Consider the following 21323-nt stretch of genomic DNA (forward strand, 5'->3'; position numbering starts at 1 on the left):
ATTTTATACTTATCATCGTCTTCTTCCGATTTCGGAATAGAGCTGAACTGACTTTTTTCTTAATAAAATATTCGTTTTAGTTGAGCAAGAACTATGGTTAGAAGAAAACGCAGCTGGAAATGATAATTGTTTTGGCTCGCTCTTCAAAGATTGGTAGTAGGAGATATTTTTTCACGAAATCACGAGTCGCTTCGAGTTACTTCCGATAATAACTGGAGCCTGCGAAAGCGGAAACAAGGAGGAAACAGCTATAGTTATTATTACCAGAGTGGCTGTTTCTTATTGTTTCTTAGCGCAGCTAGAAGTGTCCAACAAGTGAGGCGAGTGTGTGTTATTAGTACAGCAGGCAGCGGCTTATTTGTACAGTGGAGCCAGTCGGGCAGGGATTGACGCTCCCCTCGACAAGTTCACTTACTTCGAAGGCGACAATGGCCAACTCTTGTCTCCCGTCAACATCCACACGGACAGATACACTTAGATTGTTATTTCGAACAAGTGATTGGGCCACACACTAAAATCACCAAATTCACGGCCACTAAAAATCACAAGAACACAAAAAATGATCAAAAATCATCCCAAAAAAGTCGGTTTCCAAGTTTTTTTTTGTCACTGGAATTGATGGATAAGTCTTTCGAGCTGAGTTATTAGAGCTGAACTTTGAAAAACAGTTTTGGCTATTGCGTTTTTTTTTGTTTTTCCATGTGAGCGAGCTTGTTAATTGTCTGTCCGCGCTGTGATCTCGGCGCTTTGAGCAAATGAGGACAAATCCAAATAGTGGTGCCTAAAACAAGCATTCGATCAAACTCTGAGTAGCTAGGTGCATTTTCGTTTTTGATGATTATTGTTGTTTTTTGGGCAAAGAAAAGCGAGAAAGTTGAAAGGCGGCGCCGCCATTTTCTGGGGAATTTATGAGCTCGCGCTGAAAAACTGACAAGTGCTGCCGAAAATAAACAGAAATTTTTATTTATATCGGTAACGCGTATTGTGCCACTAATTCTGGCCGCGGCAGCGTGTATTTACCGCGCTCAGACGTAGCTGTCCGGAATCTGTATCCTTTGAGCATAAATCCCAGCCATCACTTCCGATGACACAAAACGACCGCTTATACCAGCGAAACTTATTTAAAAACGCTTTTTTTTCGTGATATTGGGGGTTAAAATGTAGCCTTTGATTTCGGTTACTGTAGCTAATACAGTGACTTAGTGCTACTTACAACTGTAATCTGGGCGTGACATACTGTCACTGGTTCAGGTTCAGGTGGAGTGTCGGTTGTTCCGTTGGCGAGTATCGACAGAACGGTACCGCTGCGATAAATTTGGTAAGTGAGCCGTCTAATCCCTCTCCAAGTTCGCAATCTGGCCGGGTATTAGATTTAACGCTCTGAGCGCTGCTTTAGGCACACGTCCACTTCCGGCCGAATCAATACGCAACACAACGAGGAATAGAAATTTCACACTCTTACATGTCATTACACGACAGCTACTGTCATGCTTGTTAGCGAGTAAGAAGGCAACTGTAAGTTTCGATTAACTGTAAGTCCGTTTGCCTTACTTGCCTTCAATCAAACAAGTGATCCCCCTCCTACAGCTAGGGAGATAGTTCGGCGCCACGTCTGGGATGAAACTTCCCATAAGTGCCTCTCTATTCATGCTCATTTTAAACTTATCCCGTCTCATTCTTACTTCCAGCTTCTATTTTTTGATTGATGACAGACGAACACAAGGAGTTTCAAATTTGTACCATTTAGGCACACACAGCCAATTTGAATTTTTGCCGCAAACAAAGCCGAAAAAAGAAAGAAAGAAAAACTTCCAACAAACAAAGTTCTTGTCAAGTTGAGGGGATCGACAAAGTTGATTCTTTTTTTTCGTAAAAAAGGGGGTGGACATCGTTAAATAGAAGAAGTAACACCCTTATTCAAGCTTGAAGCGATCTGCAGCTCAGATTTGGTAAGAGTTTTAATACGAGATGAAGCGCTAGAATATCCGGATCTGGGCTCGGCCTTCCTCTTTTCCAACCCTGACTCAGGTTTTCTACACAGGTTGCGGAGGCCAGATTAAGTTTTTTGATGAGCTTTTCCTTAGAAAAAGCTTTCCTGTTTTGACTCAAGTGACTGTTTACTCTTACTGTCAGAATTACAATTAGGTGATTGAACGGAGCTGATCAATTATCGCTTTTGATCCCTTCTGGTGAAGATACTTTGCGTCGTTGGATTAACTCTTGAGCACTTAATCCGACGGTAGTTTCTTCAGATCGGTTTTGATTCTCAGCTATTCATTAATTTATAATTAATCAGCGCCATCAAGACAACCATCAAAGAGCGAAAGTTGCTCCTCTGGGCTCTCCGGGGAGCGGATAGAGTAACTCAACAGGTGCCCCGGCGAAGAACTTTTTAATGGACTGAATATGCGAATAATCAGACCGAATTTACCAACTTTAAAAGCTTCTTTTCATCCTTTTTTTCTGTTCCTTGAAATAATTTATTTATCAAATTGCTTGAAAATTGACTGCTAATGGCGTCTATTCACGCACCTGTTTTGCTGCATCCTAGGTCTGGGTTCAGCAACCTGTGTAGAAAACCTGAGTCAGGAAAATAACCATCTTCATCTGTTTCTGAATTCTAGCGAAGCCGCTGTCTGGATCCTGCGTTAGGTTTTCTACACAGATTGCCGAACCCAATCCAAAATCTCAAAAGAAAGAACTTTCCTTATCAGGGATTCTCAATCCTTTTGCGAAATAGTTTTTGGGGGTGAATTAACGGCCGGATATGTTTAATCTATTTTAGTCGTCCTCTGGTCGGAAACAAGAGCAGAAGTCGCAAAACAGTTATAAAACAAAAACCGGGAGAAAAGTGGCGCTTTTGAATCATAAATTTTCAAGTTTGGCTTTTGAAAGTGACTTCCCCGCACCAGCTCCGGTGATACTTCCGACAAGGTGACGCCCGTCAGATGTTCAAAACAGATCCTCAACTGAATCCTGCACTTGACACTTTCTATCAATTTTAGTCCACTTACAAATTTATAACCACTTTATTGCTTCCTATCGATGATAATTTTTGGTTTCACAAGAGATTTTCAACAGAAAACGTCATTTTTAAAGCTTCAACTTTTTAATTACTAATTTTTGTTAATATTTTTTTTGAGTTTAAAGATCAACAAAGAATTTTTTACCGAAGATATCAATTCTTCACTAGAAAAATTAGTTCTACAATTAACTCTTTGAATAAAGAGTCTTTCCATCAACCATCAAGCTTGCTGATTGGCTGAGCAAACAAACCAGAGGTTTTCTATTGATTTTGGCCAATCAGTGAGCTGAAAAATCGGATTGAAGAGTTTGTTACAGGAAGAAGTAATAATAGTGGATTGTCTCGTCCCACTGTATTTCGCGAAAACTAGAAGAATGTTCACTTTATGGCCATTCTGCGCGGAGGGGTTAACATTCCGCGTGGAGATTTATTGTTGGCCCGAGGCGCGCGCGCTGAGAGCAGTAACCGTAATTGTAGAATTTTGTCGCTGCCTGTGATGTGAAAGTCAGGCTAATTAGTGTTGAGTTGATCTTAATGCAAAACTAAACACATTTTAAAGTCACATTTAACGAGCGGCGGAGCGTTTTGCCATTTATTCACGTGGCACACCAGCGCGTGTGCCCAAAATACTCGCGCGGCGCCAAAATCGAACAAGCTGAGGAGAAATTTTTAGCGCTAGATAAAGGTCGCCAGCTTTTCAGGTGCCACTACTCTGCAATCGACGAATTTACGGACAGCGCCTTTGAGAGTTATGGCACCGCGCTTTTTACATCAAGAACAACACTCGGACACACTCAAACACAGTCACCACTGCAGGCACGATCAATGACATTTTAGCCACGGTTCCTTCAAAATAACCGTAATAATAATACTCCTGCCATGCCTGATTATAACGAAATGACAATACAATTTCAAACCGAGAATGATATACTGTATATCTTATAGATAGCTTATTTATTTCACAATTTTTTCTGAGAAGTTTTTTTAATCAATATTTTATATGAAGTTTAGGATTTCGCGATTTTTATCCAGGGTGGTCGTGAAAAGAATTCATTTTCAATTTAAGTTATTTTATCATGAACAAAAGAAATATGAAATAATATGAAAACAGGTCCACATGGTAACAGGACTTGTATTTAAATCTTGTAGGATTCAATTTATAATTCTTGTGGAAGAGAGAATTTTATATCGGAAATCCATCTATCATTAGTACCATGAGATTTTTTTAGAGAGGGAGAAGGCCCGAGGCGTTTCACTCTCGGGGAAATCTAGAAATTTCTTTCAGCTCCAGTTGGGCACCTCAGAATAAAGAATTTAGAGTGCGGCGCACTACGGAAAAATACAGTCATTTGATTGGCTAGCCGCGCTAGGCGCACGCGGCTAAACTGAGAGTCCCAGAGGGCTTAGGACCCTCAGATTCTCAGATCTCCCTTTAGAAAAAAATCTCATGGTATATTTGATCATTGCGAATTTGTTTCATTTTAGAATTTTGCAGATAATATATTTTCATTCTTTGTCACCATTTTTCTCATTCTATCTCTTTATAATGTCAGTAGCGCAGATGTTTAAAACTTCAAATTCACTATCATTTTCGAGGTATAAGGATTCATTTTATATTTTTTTGAATGGACTGGCGAGCTGAACGGTGTCTGACTGATCGTAAATGGAAAATTATCGCTGCAACGGACCATCAATTTTTATTTTTGATTAGTAGGCGAGAAACAGTTCTTGCGTTTTGTTTTTGGACTTTTTGAATTTTTGAATTACCCAAACACAGTCACCACTGCAGGCACGATCAATGACATTTTAGGCCTCGTTGTACTGCTCTATGAACTCAATGCGTTTAAAATAATCTGTAATACCAAAAATTTTCAATGTAAGTATATTTTGAGTTTGATTATAACGGACAGAGAATTTTCAGTATTATGATGGGTAAAGTCGGTTGTTTATGCAGTTTTTCGTAATCAAAAATATAAAATCAGGCTATCTGGACATTTCCCACAGTGGAAATTCCACTCGTGTAGGCTTTGTTGCTTCATTTTAGAACTTACAGACTATAAGTTATAGTGTAAATTGCAGTAAATATATATATTTTAACATTAATTCATCTTGTCTTTCTTCGTAGTATGCGGTATTGAATCAGTTATACATAGTTATTCAAGCTTTTGAAGAATTCATTGCTTGTTCAGATCAGATATTCGGAAGACTGTAAAAGTTTCATTTTATATCAGAAACAAAGATTTAGTATTATCAATTTGGGAAGAAACAGAACACGTTTTTACACGATAGTATGACACCATCTTAGGCAATGCTTTCGGAGATTAAGAAATTCATTTTATTGCGTTTAAATTGCTGCGAAAACTTTAGAAAAGTAATGATATGGTAAATTTAAGATTTTTTCAAACGATGAATGTAAATAACATTCTCGGGGCAAAATCCTAACCCTCAGGTTTCTTGTGCTTATGTGGAAGCCCGTGCTCTGAGGATTCGAATGGTATATAATTCTGGGCTTCGTCATCGGTAATGACGTCATTATGGGTAATTGAAGGGCCGTATGGGGTTAACCTATAGCTACCTCTAATTTTTAATTGAATATAGGAACCTATATTGATTTTGGGCTCATTCGAAAGCGCAGCTCGAAATCTACTAGCGGGCCTACAAATCTGGGTCAACCAACAGGTTTCAAATTTTTGACCACGTGGTTAGGTGGCTCCAGAATTTTTTCCCCTGGGAATCTTTCCTCCCGCATGTGCCCCGCTAGTAGATCTCGACCTGCTCTTTCGAATGAGCCCAAAATCAGCATACTTTTATCATCAAACTTAAACGTTACAGGTGTCGGTTGTTTTCAACCAATCACAGAGGCCATATGACGTCATTTCTGATGACTAAGACCCAAAACCTATACCATTCGACTCCCCAGATCACGGGCTATCAGATGAGCACAAAAAACATGGGGGTCAGGATTTGGTCCCGAGAATGTCATTTTCATTCATCAAACGTAATAATCAATATTTTCTCTTCATTTGCTGTAAATAAGCGTTTTCATAAAAGAGTTCATTCTCTTATTCTTTTGAATTGGTTGACTAGAAAACCCATTTATATCCAAACCGATCGTAAATGGAAAATTATCGCTGGTACGGGCCATCAATTTTATTTCGATTTCGAATTTATATCATTCCTAGAAGCAAAAATATAAGTCGATACTTTATGTAGGAGATTCTTGAGCCATGAGTTTACGAGTTAGTTTATAGGAATTTTGGAATTGCTCAAGTGAAGTCAATGAGTTTGGAGTTTGATTCGTTTTGGCGGAAAGCGGGTGTGTTATTTCGGCCAGTATCGGAGTTTGAGAATGCTTTCGACTTCTGTCTTTTTTGTTGATATTGAGCACTCAACGCCAGTTTGGTGTTTGTCTCGCCAAACTTTGTAAACAGTGCCTATCTTAATCACTCTCCAAGGTCGTCTAAGTAATCGCAGATCTAATTCGCGCCACTCCAAAGACGTAATAGCCCTCTATTTACTGACAAACTGTACTTTAAAAATGCTTCGGAAAAATGCATTACCAGTAGAAAATCATCAACCTATCAGAAATGGGTCTTCCTTGATTTCGACTATTCTAGCCAATAAGATTCAATTTCCATCTGAAATCTGATTGGCTAGAGTAGAATTAAATGAATGGATAGGTTTTTTATTGTTAGCATAATATTGGCCAATCAGATTTGAGAAAGGACTGAAATCTTATTGGACAAAGAAATTGAAGACTTATTTCTTATTGGTCAAAATTTGTCTTCTGTAATAATCAACTGTAGAGAGGAAAATCTGTATAAAGAAAACTGGTCAGTGCAATTTTGGCGATTAGGAGGCTTGCCCGATTGACTGGATAGAATTAGCGGTGTTTAGTGATTAGTGACAGTGTTCTAAGACAAGTGCCGGTTGCAAGATTAAACGGAGCCTAATTGAGTGTGTGGACAGAATAGAAAAGGGATTAGGACAGTGAGCGGCTTCCGATCAATGCTGAGCGGGGAGGTCCACGTGATTGATCACTCTGACTCTGACAATTATCGGATTGGGGAGCAGCACTCCCGCCGCGCATGTGCATCTCTTCAATCGCCAATTAGTACGGCTTTTTTTTTGGCTACAAGACGCTAGCTAGAGTTTGACGGACGCCTTGCAAGGTGGTAGTTGTATTCTGTGCAGTGGATGGCAGGCTGCTCTCGTGATAAACAAATTGTGGGACGGCGGAAGTCAACCGAGTAAACAGTTCGATAACTTTAAGAGGAAACTGCGCAGAGAGCGACATTCTGTCGCCTCCGATGACAGCTGAACACAGTCGTGTTCCAGGCCAGATCAACTGGAAGCTCTTCTGGTCCTGTCACCAAGTAATCCATCGTTTACCAGAAGTATTAAATGGCACTGACTCGCGCCGCCTGCCACTCAACTTACAAATACAAATCAGCCACTGTAAAAAGTACACTAACACTGTTACTGTTGCACAGGAGGGTCGTTCTTCGTTTCTACTGACTCTTCTTACAATAACGAATCTTCTCATCAGACGATCAGGCCTTCTGATTGGCTCCGAACAAGTAGAAGCTCTCATGCTCTGTGTTCAACCAATCAGAGAGAAGAATGGGTTGACAGAAAGATGCATTATCATTGGGCCAAATTGTAGAATAAAAAATAGCGGAATAGCTAAAATTGACAGTAGCTGATGAAAGTTTTGTATTGATCAATAAAGAGGTAAAAGCATAAGCGCCGATTTCGCGTGACTACTACTACCTATCAATTTTTATACTTTTAGGAAGCTTTAAACTCGCCAAGGTTGATCCCGAGCCGGGGCCATCTGTCAGCCTAAATCGTCACTAAGCGGTTTGTCAGATCAAAACAAACTCCATCACCGTAACGTGTTACGAGTGGTTTTTTGGGCGGCACTAATCGATGGGACACTTCAAAGTGTGCCCTTGAAGCCTGCCCGGATGCTTCCCCCGTCGAGATTCGCATTCATCAACTTCCGACTAATTTTTTTTTCTCTTTCAAACATTTTGTTAATCAATGGGAACCTTTTATCTCTGGCTATTTTTACAAGCTCCAAAAACGAAATCTCCTTTACTATTTTCACTGAGTAAATAATTCAAAAACCAAGGCCCTAAACTTAAGGGTGTTTCTCCTAGAATTTCCTCAGTGACACCCTTATTCAATCTTCAGAAAGTAGGTCACAGATTTTTGTTTGAGGCTATAGCTTCGAATTGAAATTCTTGAATAAGGGTGTCACTATGATATTCCGAGGAGAAAAGTCTGATAAAAATAGTCAATAACAAGATGTTCCCCCTAAAGGGTGGTCGGATAAATACAGTCGTTTGTAGGAAAATGATAGAATTGACGTCAGCTGGACGGGCAAGAAAAACGATGCTGGCACTTTTGAAAGTTGGAAAAGCCAACTTTGGTGATTGACTCGACCTTGGTGCAGCTAGAATTTGTTCGGAATCGAGGAACTGTCTTCGGTGCCAAAGCTTGTGGCGATAACGCCTGTCGGCGCAGAAGTTCTTCAGAAAGCGCGCTGACATGTCTAAATAACATGGGAGCCTGGTTCTGCCCCCACGGCGAGTGTCACTGTCACTTTTGCGCTGACTTTACAAACAGCGGCCCTGTAATTACGGAAGGCAGCTTTGAAGGGGCGCGTGTTGTTGCTACAGCAAAACGCGCAGAAATGTCAAACTGGCTTGGGCACGCTGCTAAAATCGAAATCACTTGACATTATGCGAAGCCGTAAAGCAACTGGGCACAGTGGCACAGCGGAACGAGCGCGCTAAAATCTTTTAGCGCTTGTTAAATTTCGAACTTTTCAACTTTTCTTGCTTTGAAACAACAACTCCAGTTGCTATTTTTCTCGCTTCCAAGATGCTCTCAAATTCAGAAATTCATCGACAGCCTGTGTGGAAACCTGAGTCAGGGTCATGAGAGAGCTTTATCAAAAACCGAGAAGCTCTTTCAGAACCCTGACTCAGGTTTCCACACAGGTTTCCTAACTCTGTTTTCAGAGGAATAGGATTAAGGATTTGCCGAGTTTCTCTTTTTGAAACAATTACTTTCGTGTTGCTTTTTGTTGATCGCTTCCCATGGAAGATCTCGCCTTGGGGCGCGTTTCGTTAATCTGCTTGTGTGCCCAAGAGCGGTTCATCTAGCCGAGGCGGAGAAAATTGGATAAAATAACTTTCTCAATCGGACTCAAAGGAGCGGCGCCGCTCGAGGGAGCTTACGAAAAGTACCCTCGGGCAGGATCTGGCTGGGCCTGAGGCTGCGTGCCCACTTACGCCGCGCTCTCTTGTTTCATTAGAGGGATCAAAGGAACGCCCCGGAGGCGCCGCGAAAGTGGATTCAGACGATTTTCCTCCGAAACTACTCAAACTTATTCAACGCCGTGGAGTATCCTTTGACACTCTCAAAGAAAACACAACACCAATGCTATTTCCTTGTTACAAATCATTTGCCAATAATCACCAAAATGCAAAGTACATGCGAGATTCGTTGAAGAAGCTGATTTATGAATCATTGCTAAGATGTAAATGAATGAAGGAAGTTTATTAAAAGTCAGTTGGCAGATAAGAAGAGATGCAGAAAAATTGGTTTTATTTCAGAAATATAGATTTTTATGAATTACACACACATACAAAACATTCTTTTTTGGTTCATTTTGTTCTTTTTGTTTCTCATTTTTTTTCATCATAAAATTCAACCACTTCAATTTAGAAATTTGCTTCATTTCAGGGATTATTTTTTTTCTTTCTCTTTGCAATTTCGTTTTTCAATTCCGACGAGTGATGGTAAAACTATCGTACATAATTTTGGAAATGTTTGTCGGAATGGAGAAAATTCATTTTTAAGACGTCTCATCGTAAAAGGAAAGTTATCGCTGCTACGGGCTACCAATCTTATGAGAGATTTTAACGGCTTCCATAAAATATTTTGAAATCGACGAGGATCTTTCAGGAAGGATTCCGTAAGCAATCATAGAAGAGTAACTTTGCCGGAAGTGGGTCTGGCCGCGTTTTCAGTGACAAACATCTCATTACACCAAATAATTCTCGTGATAGCGATTTGGTTTATTCCGCCCAAACTGGGAACTGAAGTATCGGTGTCCTAATCGCCGCTAGTCCAGAATCCGTCGCCAAACACTTAACGACTTTTTTGGGTACTCGCAAAAGTGGGAACTCTGCCCATTCTAATCCCAATGCCAATGCTGATAGCGGATAATCGAGCTAGCGCCCAGTGGAAACTGCCTTTATCGCGCAACTAAGAGAGACTGCAAATCCTAACTAATAACGAGAAAAGAAGGAACACACAGCTTTAGGCTTATCGGCCTCTAGAAATTCTACCGGTAGTAGGGGGTTATCACTCGGGCTGCCCCTAAGCCTAAACCTAACCCCCGGGACCCCCACCTAAGGCCTAAACCAGGGGGCCCCCCTTAAGAGTCCCCAGTCCCTAACCCTAACCATTAGCTTAGATTCTAGAGATATTAGATGGCTCGAATCATAGGCCCGAATGATAACCCCTCTCTTCGATTCTACATGTAGAGATATCATGTAATGCGATGTTCGTCACTGAAAAAAACGGCCAGACCCAATCGTCCCTTCAGGCTATAGTCAATAGATCCTTTTGAGTTTCAGAATATTTTATTGGAGCAACAAAAATTTCAAATAAAATTGGTGGCCCGTAGCAGCGAACATTTCCATTTACGATCAGACTCACTATAAATGAAGCTTTTTCTACTCCGGTCCATTCTATTCGAAAAATAAAATGAATTCTACCTAGTACATAACCTCTGTGGTAAAGAAATTATCGACGGTGAAATTGATGTGAATACAAAGAAGAAAGTATACAGATTGCTAAAATGGAAACAAGAATATGAAGTAATGCTCGGGCCCTGACTTTTATTCGGAAAGTTCCAAAAGCGTGAGCTTATTCCTTGCTAGTCAAAAGCTGGTATTTGGCGGTTTCTACTTCATGTTTGACCCTGCCATAATATTATTTTGAAGAAATCTAAATAAATTAAATCAACTTCAATAGCGTTTTTCATTTTTTCACAGGATTTCTACACATATTGCCGAGATGCCCAGATCTGCGGTATGCGAGTAAGTTCGGAAAAGTTCCATAATGGAAGTGAAACTATGAGAAAGTTTGGACTGGTTATTTGTTTGAAAAGGGCACATTTTTGTTTTTATGTTGTAAAAGTTCTCCCCTGCCAGGTGGCTTGGTGGAATCAACGCATTGTAAACTTGTCATGAGCTTTGTTGGGCGACAGTATCGCGGGCAAAGTGTGCCCGGGCGAGATACTGTAGCTGATAGTGCTTGGGCACACCTTTACTCGGCGGAAAGAGCTTATCGCGACAGGAGTGCGATATTACAGGCAGTAGAACGGCCGATAGACATCAGAAACAGTCAATCAAACTGAGTGGCAACGCGCATTTCACTTTCAATAGAGTCAATAAGGAAGGACTCGCAGCAGTTAACGGCTTCTCGCGGGGCCAAAATACAGTCGTTTAGCGACTGTACTGTGAACTGAGAGTTGCATTACTGTAGTGCTTCTTTGTGCGGGGAAACTCGAGTGTCGAGTTTTTGTGATTTGAAACAGGTAAACTGTTCAAATAATCTAACTAAATCACAGAGCGGTCCCACATCTGTCGCTGACTGAAAAGACCACTTAGGGCTGCACTCGAGTTCCCCTTTCGCTTTGAAGCCAATCGCCAAATAAGAAAAGAGCGAAATTATCAACAATTCCGAATCCTACTCCAATTCTCAAAAACACACCCGACAAGTTCAATCCCCATTTCGGGCGCTTCAGAAAATGTCACGAAAATCACGATTGTCACGAATCTCAGGAAAGTCACGAATGTCGCAATTTTCGTGAAAATCTCACGAAAATCACGATTGTCACGAATTTCACGAAAGTCAAGAAAAGTGTAATTTTCCTGAAAATGTCACGAGACGAAAGCCGTATCGTGACAATTTCGAGGTTCGTCAAGATCGTTACATTTTTGGTATCATGTTTGGTTACGACAGAAAGGCCTAAATTTCCGCTAAGAGCCGTTATTTTGGACTTTGAAAAGAAGAAATACTCTTGAGAATGGATCTGTTTGGGTCCAGTTTTGAGAAATAAGCTTTATGTCAATTTACGTATTGGATTTCACCTTTTTAATCCGTCGACTGTAACTAAAGATCGCCTGGCTTGGAAAACGCGCCTAAGCCGCGTGTAAAGATTTGGTCACACCTGCCTTCCCAGGCACATCAACAATTTTTGCGGGTAAATAGCCTCAGGCGAGTGTTCCAGGCAGCCGAGTGAACGAAATCGTGACAAGGAGGACAGCAATGTGGCACGCCCGGTATCAAGAAGCTTTCTCAGCAGCTGAGTGAGCAAAAAATAAAAAGCGATGACTCTTCGTCAGCTGATATTTATTGGATACAGCAATAAGTTTTTACTTTTTCAAGATATATATTAAAAATTGTTATCTTGGTTAAAGAACAATTTATGAAGACACAACTTACATCTAAAATGATTCATTTTCTTTGTCTGATAGAAGCAGAAGTTTTAAAGGACATATTACGAATTAGTTAAATTTCAGTTTCAATTATCCATTTACTTTCATATTTTTTCTGTAGCCATTGTAACAGCGCAGACGCGGCAGCTACTTCTAAAACCACCTTCTGTTGCATTTTACTAAAACTTTTTAGAATTTTCTCTATCTTTGAAAAGTAAAGTTCTTACGTGGTTGTAGCAATTCAGTTTATTTCTTATTGAATACGATCAACAAAAATCATCTTTACGTTGATCGTAAATGGGGAGTTATCGCTGCTCCGGGCCACCAATTTTATTTGAAAGTTTTATTGCTTCAAATCTACAGAATCGTCTTTAGAAAACGAATGATTTCATCCAGCAATTTGATTGGTTGAAATTTAAATATTCTTAATTCTATGACGCCATTGTTACACTAGATCTACAGTAGATTTTTGGAAAACTCTTAGTTGGAAAATTGTCCGGTAAAATTTTGCTGGAATGGCGAATTGCGTCATGGCAGAGGTCGTTCTTCACCGGCGTGGAATCCGGCGCTAAATCCGTCAGAGTCTGTCACCTGAAGTTGGCTATCGCAGATCCTTGCGGAAATTCTTTCTTTCCTTTCTCAAACTGGCCACTCGAGATATCTACAAATTTCCGAGGCCAAGCATATCCTGTTGATTGAGTTCGAGTACACGATAAACAGAGTTTAAACTAGAGCTACAGTCATTTCTCTATCATCGCGCATTCTTTCTTTAAAAACAACATTAAGGGGGTAAGTATCTTAAAAGAAATTTTCAAGGGAGCTTTCTTCTGGGGTTAACGAAGTGACACCCTTAATAAAATGAGTCGAGAAAGTGGGGAAAAATAAGGGAGGTGTTTGTATTATTATTTTGGCAAACGAAGGGGTGCCATGATTGCCCGTCCAAATTTATAATCGTCGGCTTAGATCAAAATCCCATTTGAACAGGTTATTTAGACGCGCGAGGAGTTGGGACATAAAAAGGTTAACAGCCGCTCGAGTGGCTGCTCTCGGCAACTGTAAGGAGCATGAACGTAAATACGATTGCTAGACATGGAACTGAATTCAATAATCGAGAGTCTTCATCCTGGATGAAAACCTTTCCTGAACCTGAGTTCCGATTCGGAATTCAGCCTAAAAGTCCTGAGTCTCTAAATTTAACTAAATTCCAAACGATTTCCTTCTTCACAGCTTGTCGTGGAAAGTCTTCATTCCGGGTCCTGAGCCAGATGTACATTCATTCTCATCTGCGTGTGTTTTCTCTTTCCACCGGCGGAAAGAAGTGCCTTCTCTCCCTAGTCAGCCCGGAATTAGGATCTAAAACGCCTTTGCTGATTTAAGTTCATGCTTGTATTCATTTGTTTTATTGAAAAATAAGGGTGTCAGCACTTTAACTTTACGAGAATAAGCCGTGGAAACTCTTGTATTCGGCTAGCCAGTATTTAGGACCTAACAAGGTTCACGTTGATTTCGTTGCGTTTGGCCTTTACGGTGCACTTTTAGCTCTAAAATCGGGTTTGTATCTCACGATTTTTTTCTGCTTGTGCTATTTCCAGCGTGGCTAATCGAATCAGCCGCTGCTTCTTATAAAAGCCTGGCTTCGGCGGAGAATGGCTAGTACACTTTTATTTTTATTTTTTTGAAAACTTGAGAAAAGACTTTCAGAAGAAATTAATAAAATGAAGCTTTCCGTTGTCACACTCTTCCTCGCCGCCGAAGCCGGCAGAGCCCAGCGCAAGGAGAACAACAGGCTCGAGAACGCGCAACGAGAGGCTGCGAATGCAGTCCTCGCCCAGATCGCCGAGCAGAACAAGCTCGCCAAGCAGCTCGGCAAGGACGAGCCCAAAGACGCCGTCGGTGGAGTCCAAGTTGGCGGAATCCAAGCTAGATCCGGAGCCATGTTTGGCGATGATGTTTCTGAAGGAACACGAGTTTTACATTTTAGAGAGCTTTAGTGAAATGAAAGAAGAAATTTCAAAATTTCAAATTCAAGACATTCTTTTTAACTTTGATATCAACAAGGAAAAAACTCGGGAAAGGCCCACGTGGACCACGAAAGACCCCATGGACCCCATGCGGCGAAGGCAGCTCCGTTGACGACTCCCAGCCCGATGTGAAGAAGCAGTCGGACTACAACCGATGCCTCCGATACAGGGACTACGGATGGGACGCCGTCCGATGCCTCAACTGGAAACACAGCGGCAAATGGAGCGAAGCCATGGCCGAAGGTACATTCAAGCCTCTTTTTCTCCGTCTTACTATTTTTTATAGGATCTGAGTGCGCCGTCGCTTGTAACGATATTTTCAACTCTGACGCTCAAATGTCCCTGGATGACGGATTCTGCAGTGACAAGTTCAGAAACTAACAAAACCGAACGAAATGACCCTTTGTTTGAAAAGACGTTACGGCTTTCTTGTGCTGACAACTATTCTCGAATAAAACAAATTCACAATTTTTAAACTCATCATTACTGAATCATCACTTTTCTTTTTGCAAGAGGCGGTTGAACGCCTTGGGATGAGAGCATGTGCGAGAGATGCAGTATTACAGAAATATTCCTCTTATGAGAGCGTTGCTTATGGGAAAAAAACATATGATTCTCTTCTTATAAATGCCGACTAACAACAAAAAAAAGTAAAAATGAAATTGTCGATTGCATTTTTCTCATACTGTCTTGCACAGCAAGAAAGCTCCGTGGGTTTCAATATTGGAACCGAAAGATTAGGATACAAACTAAAAGATAATCAATTATTTAAAAAAATAATTACTTTTATTTACATCCAAAAATCAGCTCTTTCGATCAATCATCGCGGCCAGCCAGAATCAATAGATCTGACACTAGAATCTATGAAGAAGATGTGATGGAAGAAGCTCTAGAAAACTGTTACCGAAACAGCTGGAGCATGACGCGTTGCGCACAAGAAATGCGAACAAAACTTGAACAGCAATTTGGAAGGCTATACAGTTGTCTGGCAACAAACAAGCGCTACATTGGTGACATATCTGGCTGGGGGCAGCATCACCAGCGAGTTAAAAATAATAGACTATTTTAAATTTGACATATATGTAGTTTAATTCTTAGATATAAAAATTCATATATTTTAACCTGTCTCAGTGGATATTATCCTGGTTATTTATATGGAAACTGCAGTTGGATGTCGAGTACAAATGTGGATCTAGTGGCCTTCGAAAATAAGGTTGAACTCAAGCGTCAAGCGAAAATATAAACATATTCTTAGTGTGACACCTGCACAAATATGTGCTACTATGCGGCAGATGTTCCCAAATGCGTCAAAGACTGCATGCGAGAAAATCAACGATCCTGCAGCAATGGCTACTTAGGCCTCATTATTTCAAGAGGTGATGTTGGCGGATCTTACTATGGCGGTGACGTTTACGAATCTCGATACGAAGGGATAACATGCGGTGGCTATTGCTACTACGGCTAAATAAATAAAGTTTCTTCGCTTGATTTAAATAGACAATAAATTTTGAATTAATTTATTCTATTTCGATAGTTTCATCCATATGTACAGCAAAAGAACAGGGCAAGGGTCGAATTTATATTTATTGATGCTATTGGCCAGTTTCCCAAGTTGCTTCTTTAGGTACGTCTGAGTTTTTTCGGTATTTCTGAGGAGCTGGTATCGGTAGCTGAAGTCGAAGTCAGTTGAATTTGCTGCGAGCTTCCAACGCGCGCCGAGCGTTATCGACAATGTGCGACAGCATATCCACACACGAATCGCAAACGTTCAGTTTTCGACATCTGAAGAAGCCAAATTTGAAACTACTGAAATTCCGCGAAAGAAAAAGCATACCTCTCTAATCGTTTCGTCGAGTCCCATGCGTTTTCGGGCGTGTCTACAGGGTACAATGTGTAAGCCGCCGCTTCCAAAATATCATCCGTCGGCGAGGCAACCTTCCGCACGCATTTTTTGCAGACCTTTGACTTGCAAATTTCGCACGTGTGCGCCCACAGAACCCACGAGAACTTTTGGATTTTACAGTTGAGGCAAATTTGGTCCTGAATTTCATCGTTAGGGAATCGAAATCGTCCTCTATCGTAAGTACTGTACTGTCTTACCTTTGTAAGTTGCTTGTACAAATTCGTCTGCGAGTGGTATTTTTCAATCTCGGCGCGGGAAAAGACCTGGCAAATGTGGCTCAGCTCGCGCACTGTGAGCTTCAGACATTCCATCGGATGGGACCACAGTTCGTGCTGCTCGCCCCGTACTGGAGTAAGCCCAGCCGGGCGGTTGCGAGTCTTGTGATCGGAGTAACGCTGACCCTATCAATAAAGGCTCCGGATCTCTTTTTTTCTATTAGGCGAGGTTTCGGAATCGCGCGCACTGGAAACAACCTCGCCGCTTCCACAGCCGAGTGCTCAACGATTCCAAACTTCGAAGCTAAAAAAGTCTCTCTGTGAAGCCATTCCTTTACAATTCCATTGAGGGTAGCTGAGCGCTTGAAGGGAGTGAAATTCCACATCTCGTCCTAATAATAAATTCCGTAAAAGAGCACGAGTGAAGAATGATGAGATACAATCTCTTATTTAGGAAAAATATTATTACGGTGGCATGCTTACTTCGCCGTAAATAATATCACTCAGATTCTTACGCAGCTTACCTGTCCGTTTCGCATCGGGCTGACATTCGTCGAAATGGAATAACAGCTCGTGGACGATCCCTGCAGCGGTCTCGGTTTGTTCAAGTTCCAGGCATTCCCCGCGCCTCTCATTGAATTCGATCTACTTAGACCGCTGCTTAACCCGGTACGGGCGATGAAAGAAGCAGGAGACATGAGAATCTCCGGATGAGATTGTCGATATTCTGGTTCTGGCTTCGTCGGATGGGCTTTGCTCGGCGACTCGCGGGAAGAACTCGATGTTGAAGAGATGATTTGCTGTTCGAATTCGAGCGAGAGCATGTCTTCTTCGTCCGATTCAGATTGAACCAGGTCGATTTGGCTCAATCTTATGACCTTTTCTTTGCATTTTTTCGGCCAACAGATTCAGATCGGATGATGTCCTTGATGCTGTCAATGGCAGACTCTTCTGGCTTGGGCCTCAAATCCATTGGGACAGATTTCAACACGGAGCCAGATCGAATTTCTTCCATTAGATTGTCGTGCGTGTTCGTCGATTTGGGCTTCGGCGTCAGCTGGCGTTTGGAAGCAGGAGCCAGTGGAGGACGAGATCGGATGAAATCGAGAATGACGTCGTGCGTCGTCTTTGCCGTGTTTTCAGTCTCTTGCGCTTCGACGTGCTTGAGTTTGTAGGTTTTTTTGCGAATGTCGGACAGGAGCATTTCATACGGCGTGAATTCGAAGCGAGCTGGAGCTGGTGCTTGATTCTCCTGGATGTGTTTGAGCGGAACACCGTGTCGAAGATCCAGCATTACCTAGGATCAAATCGTCAATACAGGTAAAGAACATCCTGTCCCGGACTTATTATATTGACATCCTTATTTAATAAAGCTAAAGTATAAATTTTATCAAATGCTTTTTTCCCCCAAAAACGAAATTTTTATTTTCTACTTCTTAAAAAAACGACTCCTCGTTGTTATCAAACTACCTCACCCCATGCAGACGACCAATGCTTTCGGCCCATCGCTTCCAACTCTTGAATCTCGCTCTCACTCGGGTCAGCGTTTAAACTCTTCAGTGATTCATTGGCGGTGGAAATTTTGGAAAGGAATTCCATCAGCTCGAGCGCTTCGAAATAAAATGCTTTCACGACTTTGGTGTAATGCTCCGAGAATCCTTGTCACAGGTGAATTTGAAAAAAAAATGAAGCTTCTAGAATGTTTTCTAGAATTGTTTATTGAAAAAAAATCTTCGCTCTTTTTTAGCTGTTTTTGAAAAAAAAGTCGCCGTTCCCGAAGAATAAGCGCTAGAATCTCTAGAATTGTTGTCGTTGTCAGGCCTTTTTTGCAAAAGCTCGTCAGTTCCCGAACTTGTCGGGTCCGGCGCACATCTAAATCAAAGTAAGTTCTTGACATTTTCGAAATCAAGGAAGATTCTTGTTTAAAATTTATCTTTCCTCGTTGACGATTAATCTAATTTATCCTTTTAGGCTTCCCGACTTTGGTATCAAAAGTTTTCGTCACCAAATGATGAGAAAAACCTCAATCTCAAGATATTGGGACACTGAGGCGATTCCTAAAAAAGGAACCGTGACATTCGCCCACCACCTGAATAAAATCAATTTTTACAATAAACTCTTTGCTTTAACTTTGGAAAAGATTTTGAAAGGGCGATTTTTCTCGCGAAAATGAACCTTTCAAAATCTCCAGTGTCTTTCTTGTCTTTTTCTCGCAGGCTTTTCGCAAATGAAATAGAGCAGTTTCACCCGTTTCCTGAGCCGGCTCTGATTCTACAGTGCTTGAGTACCGCCTTGATCGTCATCGTTTTTTCCGAGTATCCGTCATCTTCCGGATCCGAGTCAACGGTCCCGGTCATGAAGGTAATCAATCTCTCCAGATCCTCGGGCAGGTCTGGCTCGTCGTCTTCGCCGTAGCCGTAGTCGAGGGCGTTGTAAATGAGCCTGCCAAAGGCCTCGAGAAAGTCCGTCTCACTGGAAGTTCGCTTGAGATCGTGAGAGGACGAAATCGCCCCGTCCGGGTGGACCGACACTTCCGACAAATTGTTGAACATCGGCCACAAGGGATCATCTTGTACTTGACTGAGGTAGACATGAATCAACGCCCAGGCTTGGTCGAATTTCAAAGGAGAGTTGAACGCCTCCAGTATCTCCGCCAGGCTACGTAACGGGTCCACCAAATTTTAATTCAAACATGGAAGTCCATTTTAGTCGCTAATTTTTATTGAATATTGACTCTTTCATAAATCAAAAAGAGCTAAACTGGACAAAAGAGAGGAAAGAAGAAAATAGAAATAACTGTTGAACAAAGCGATTTCGAAAAAGTTCATTTATGAAATTAGATTTTTACGGCTTTTCTCTCAAATTTAACAGAGTGACACCCGGAATTTTTCTTTAAGAAATTTTATTTACAGTTCAATTTTTAATTTGGGCTTTTGAAAAACTAAATTAAGGCGAAAATCAAATGTTAGATAAATAAAATAAGGGTGTTTCTGTTAAAATTCAACGATAAAATACTCTTTTTATCAGCGCTAGAAAAACTGCTGGACCCGATTCCTGTGGCCTTTGCTTGCCATGCCATTTATCCTATTTTGATCGTGCTGAATTCGCGTTTTCTTTTCTCCTTCGTTGTTTATTCCGCGTTATTTTTTCTGCGTTATTCTTGGTCTCTATCTCTCTCCAGAGTTTTCTTGGCGGCTCTTGAGGGGTTGATGTCGTTGGTGCACAAATACTCTGGCTCCCCTGGGGCTCGTAAATTTTCGCTTTTGTGAAATCAAGAGTTTTTTCGCGTTTTTAAAAAAGGGGCTTTTGGTAGAGCGGCTCGAGTGATCGCCCAATGGCCGCCCGACCGATTCAATCGACTCCCGAAGGATGACGTCATCTTACTCCACCACCACTCGCCCGCCGAATCATACATTTAATCCAACACGCCACGCTTCTTAACTCATTATGATTAATTGCTTTACGACGGGAATCATTTACGATAATGATCGCTATTTATGGGCTAACAGACAACTTGCATCTCGCACGCTCCGATTTGTCAACAACAACTAAAAGCTATCTTGAAATTGAAAAAGGCAAGATGAGTCAGACGACGATTAAGGCAGCCCATGCAACGTTTTAGCGACGACTAAAGCAGTCCGATGCAACGTTTTAACGACGATTAAGGCAGCCGATGCAACGTTTTAACGACGATTAAGGCAGTCACCTATTTTAATGATGTTTTTACCTAATACACAACACAAATAATGATTAAATTCATAAAAAATTTTGAACTAGACGAGTTTGAAATAAAATATAAAATTCAAAATATTCCAATGAATTTTGTTGGTAAATAACCCTGCGCTCGGCAACCTGTGTAGAAAACCTGAGTCAGGGTCCTGAAAGTGCTAAAGTAAATAAAGTGCGAAGCCGCTAAATGCGGCTTAGTTTTTAAAAAGCCGCGATGCGGCTTTTACTTTGAAACTTTTAGTACCCTGACTCAGGTTTTCGACACAGGTTCCCGAGCTCAGGATAGCTCTTTGTGGAAGAGTCTTCACAAAGAAAGCTATTCAGGATGCTCAAGTAAAATCGCTTATGCCAGCAGTAGCTTCAAACATTCCATAATCCGCGAACCGCAGATCAAACATATTTTAAGTCTCGGGCACGCGCCTAAAGAGCCTCTTACGTGCCTTGGAGTGCACTGTGCCCGAGGCATTAAAATGCTTTTGAAAAACGGCGGGGCAAGAGTGTCTCTCGGTATGCCAAGTGTGTGTGTGTGTGCCCGAATCCTTTTCCCACGATGCAAATGAAAAATGAAAGAATCGAATTTAATTGTTGAGTTCAACTTTTTTATTTTTCGAATTGGAAAATTTTCAAAAGGAAGATTTTTTTTGAACAGTTTTTGGAATTGTTAGTAAAGAATGAATTTCAAAGAAATGATGAATTGTTAGTTTTGATCAAAGAAAAGTGATTTCAGAAAAAATGATGAAATGAAATAATAATTTTACGATTTACGAAAAATTGAATAATCGGATGGATCATTTTTTATGTTTTTGGAGGGAGATGAGACGAGATAATATGATGAATTGGAAAGTGAGGAATCAAAAATGAAGTTTTGCGGCGGTGGGTTAATCGAAACTCCGACGATTCGGT

General features: G+C 41.1%; 1 protein-coding gene and 1 long non-coding RNA gene across 2 annotated transcripts; one reads left to right on the forward strand and one right to left on the reverse strand.

The window, feature by feature from the left end:
• Window positions 1–14217: 14217 nt before the first annotated feature.
• On the forward strand, window positions 14218–15049 carry LOC145707921 (uncharacterized). Its single transcript, XR_014134784.1, has 2 exons — window positions 14218–14816; window positions 14860–15049. It is a non-coding gene; the product is annotated as an uncharacterized LOC145707921 (long non-coding RNA).
• A 1025-nt stretch (window positions 15050–16074) lies between these two features.
• LOC145709323 (protein spire homolog 1-like) lies at window positions 16075–19354 on the reverse strand (the record flags this gene model as incomplete). Its single annotated transcript, XM_081787003.1, is given in 9 exon segments — window positions 16075–16355; window positions 16408–16613; window positions 16674–16876; window positions 17023–17083; window positions 17216–17565; window positions 17568–17988; window positions 18162–18349; window positions 18544–18563; window positions 18939–19354. Coding segments are annotated over 9 exon segments (1965 nt in total), but the record flags the coding sequence as incomplete, so codon positions are not given.
• Between the last annotated feature and the right edge of the window lie 1969 nt (window positions 19355–21323).

The sequence above is a fragment of the Oikopleura dioica genome, chromosome XSR (assembly GCF_907165135.1).
Source record: "Oikopleura dioica chromosome XSR, OKI2018_I68_1.0, whole genome shotgun sequence".
Taxonomy (NCBI): domain Eukaryota; kingdom Metazoa; phylum Chordata; class Appendicularia; order Copelata; family Oikopleuridae; genus Oikopleura; species Oikopleura dioica.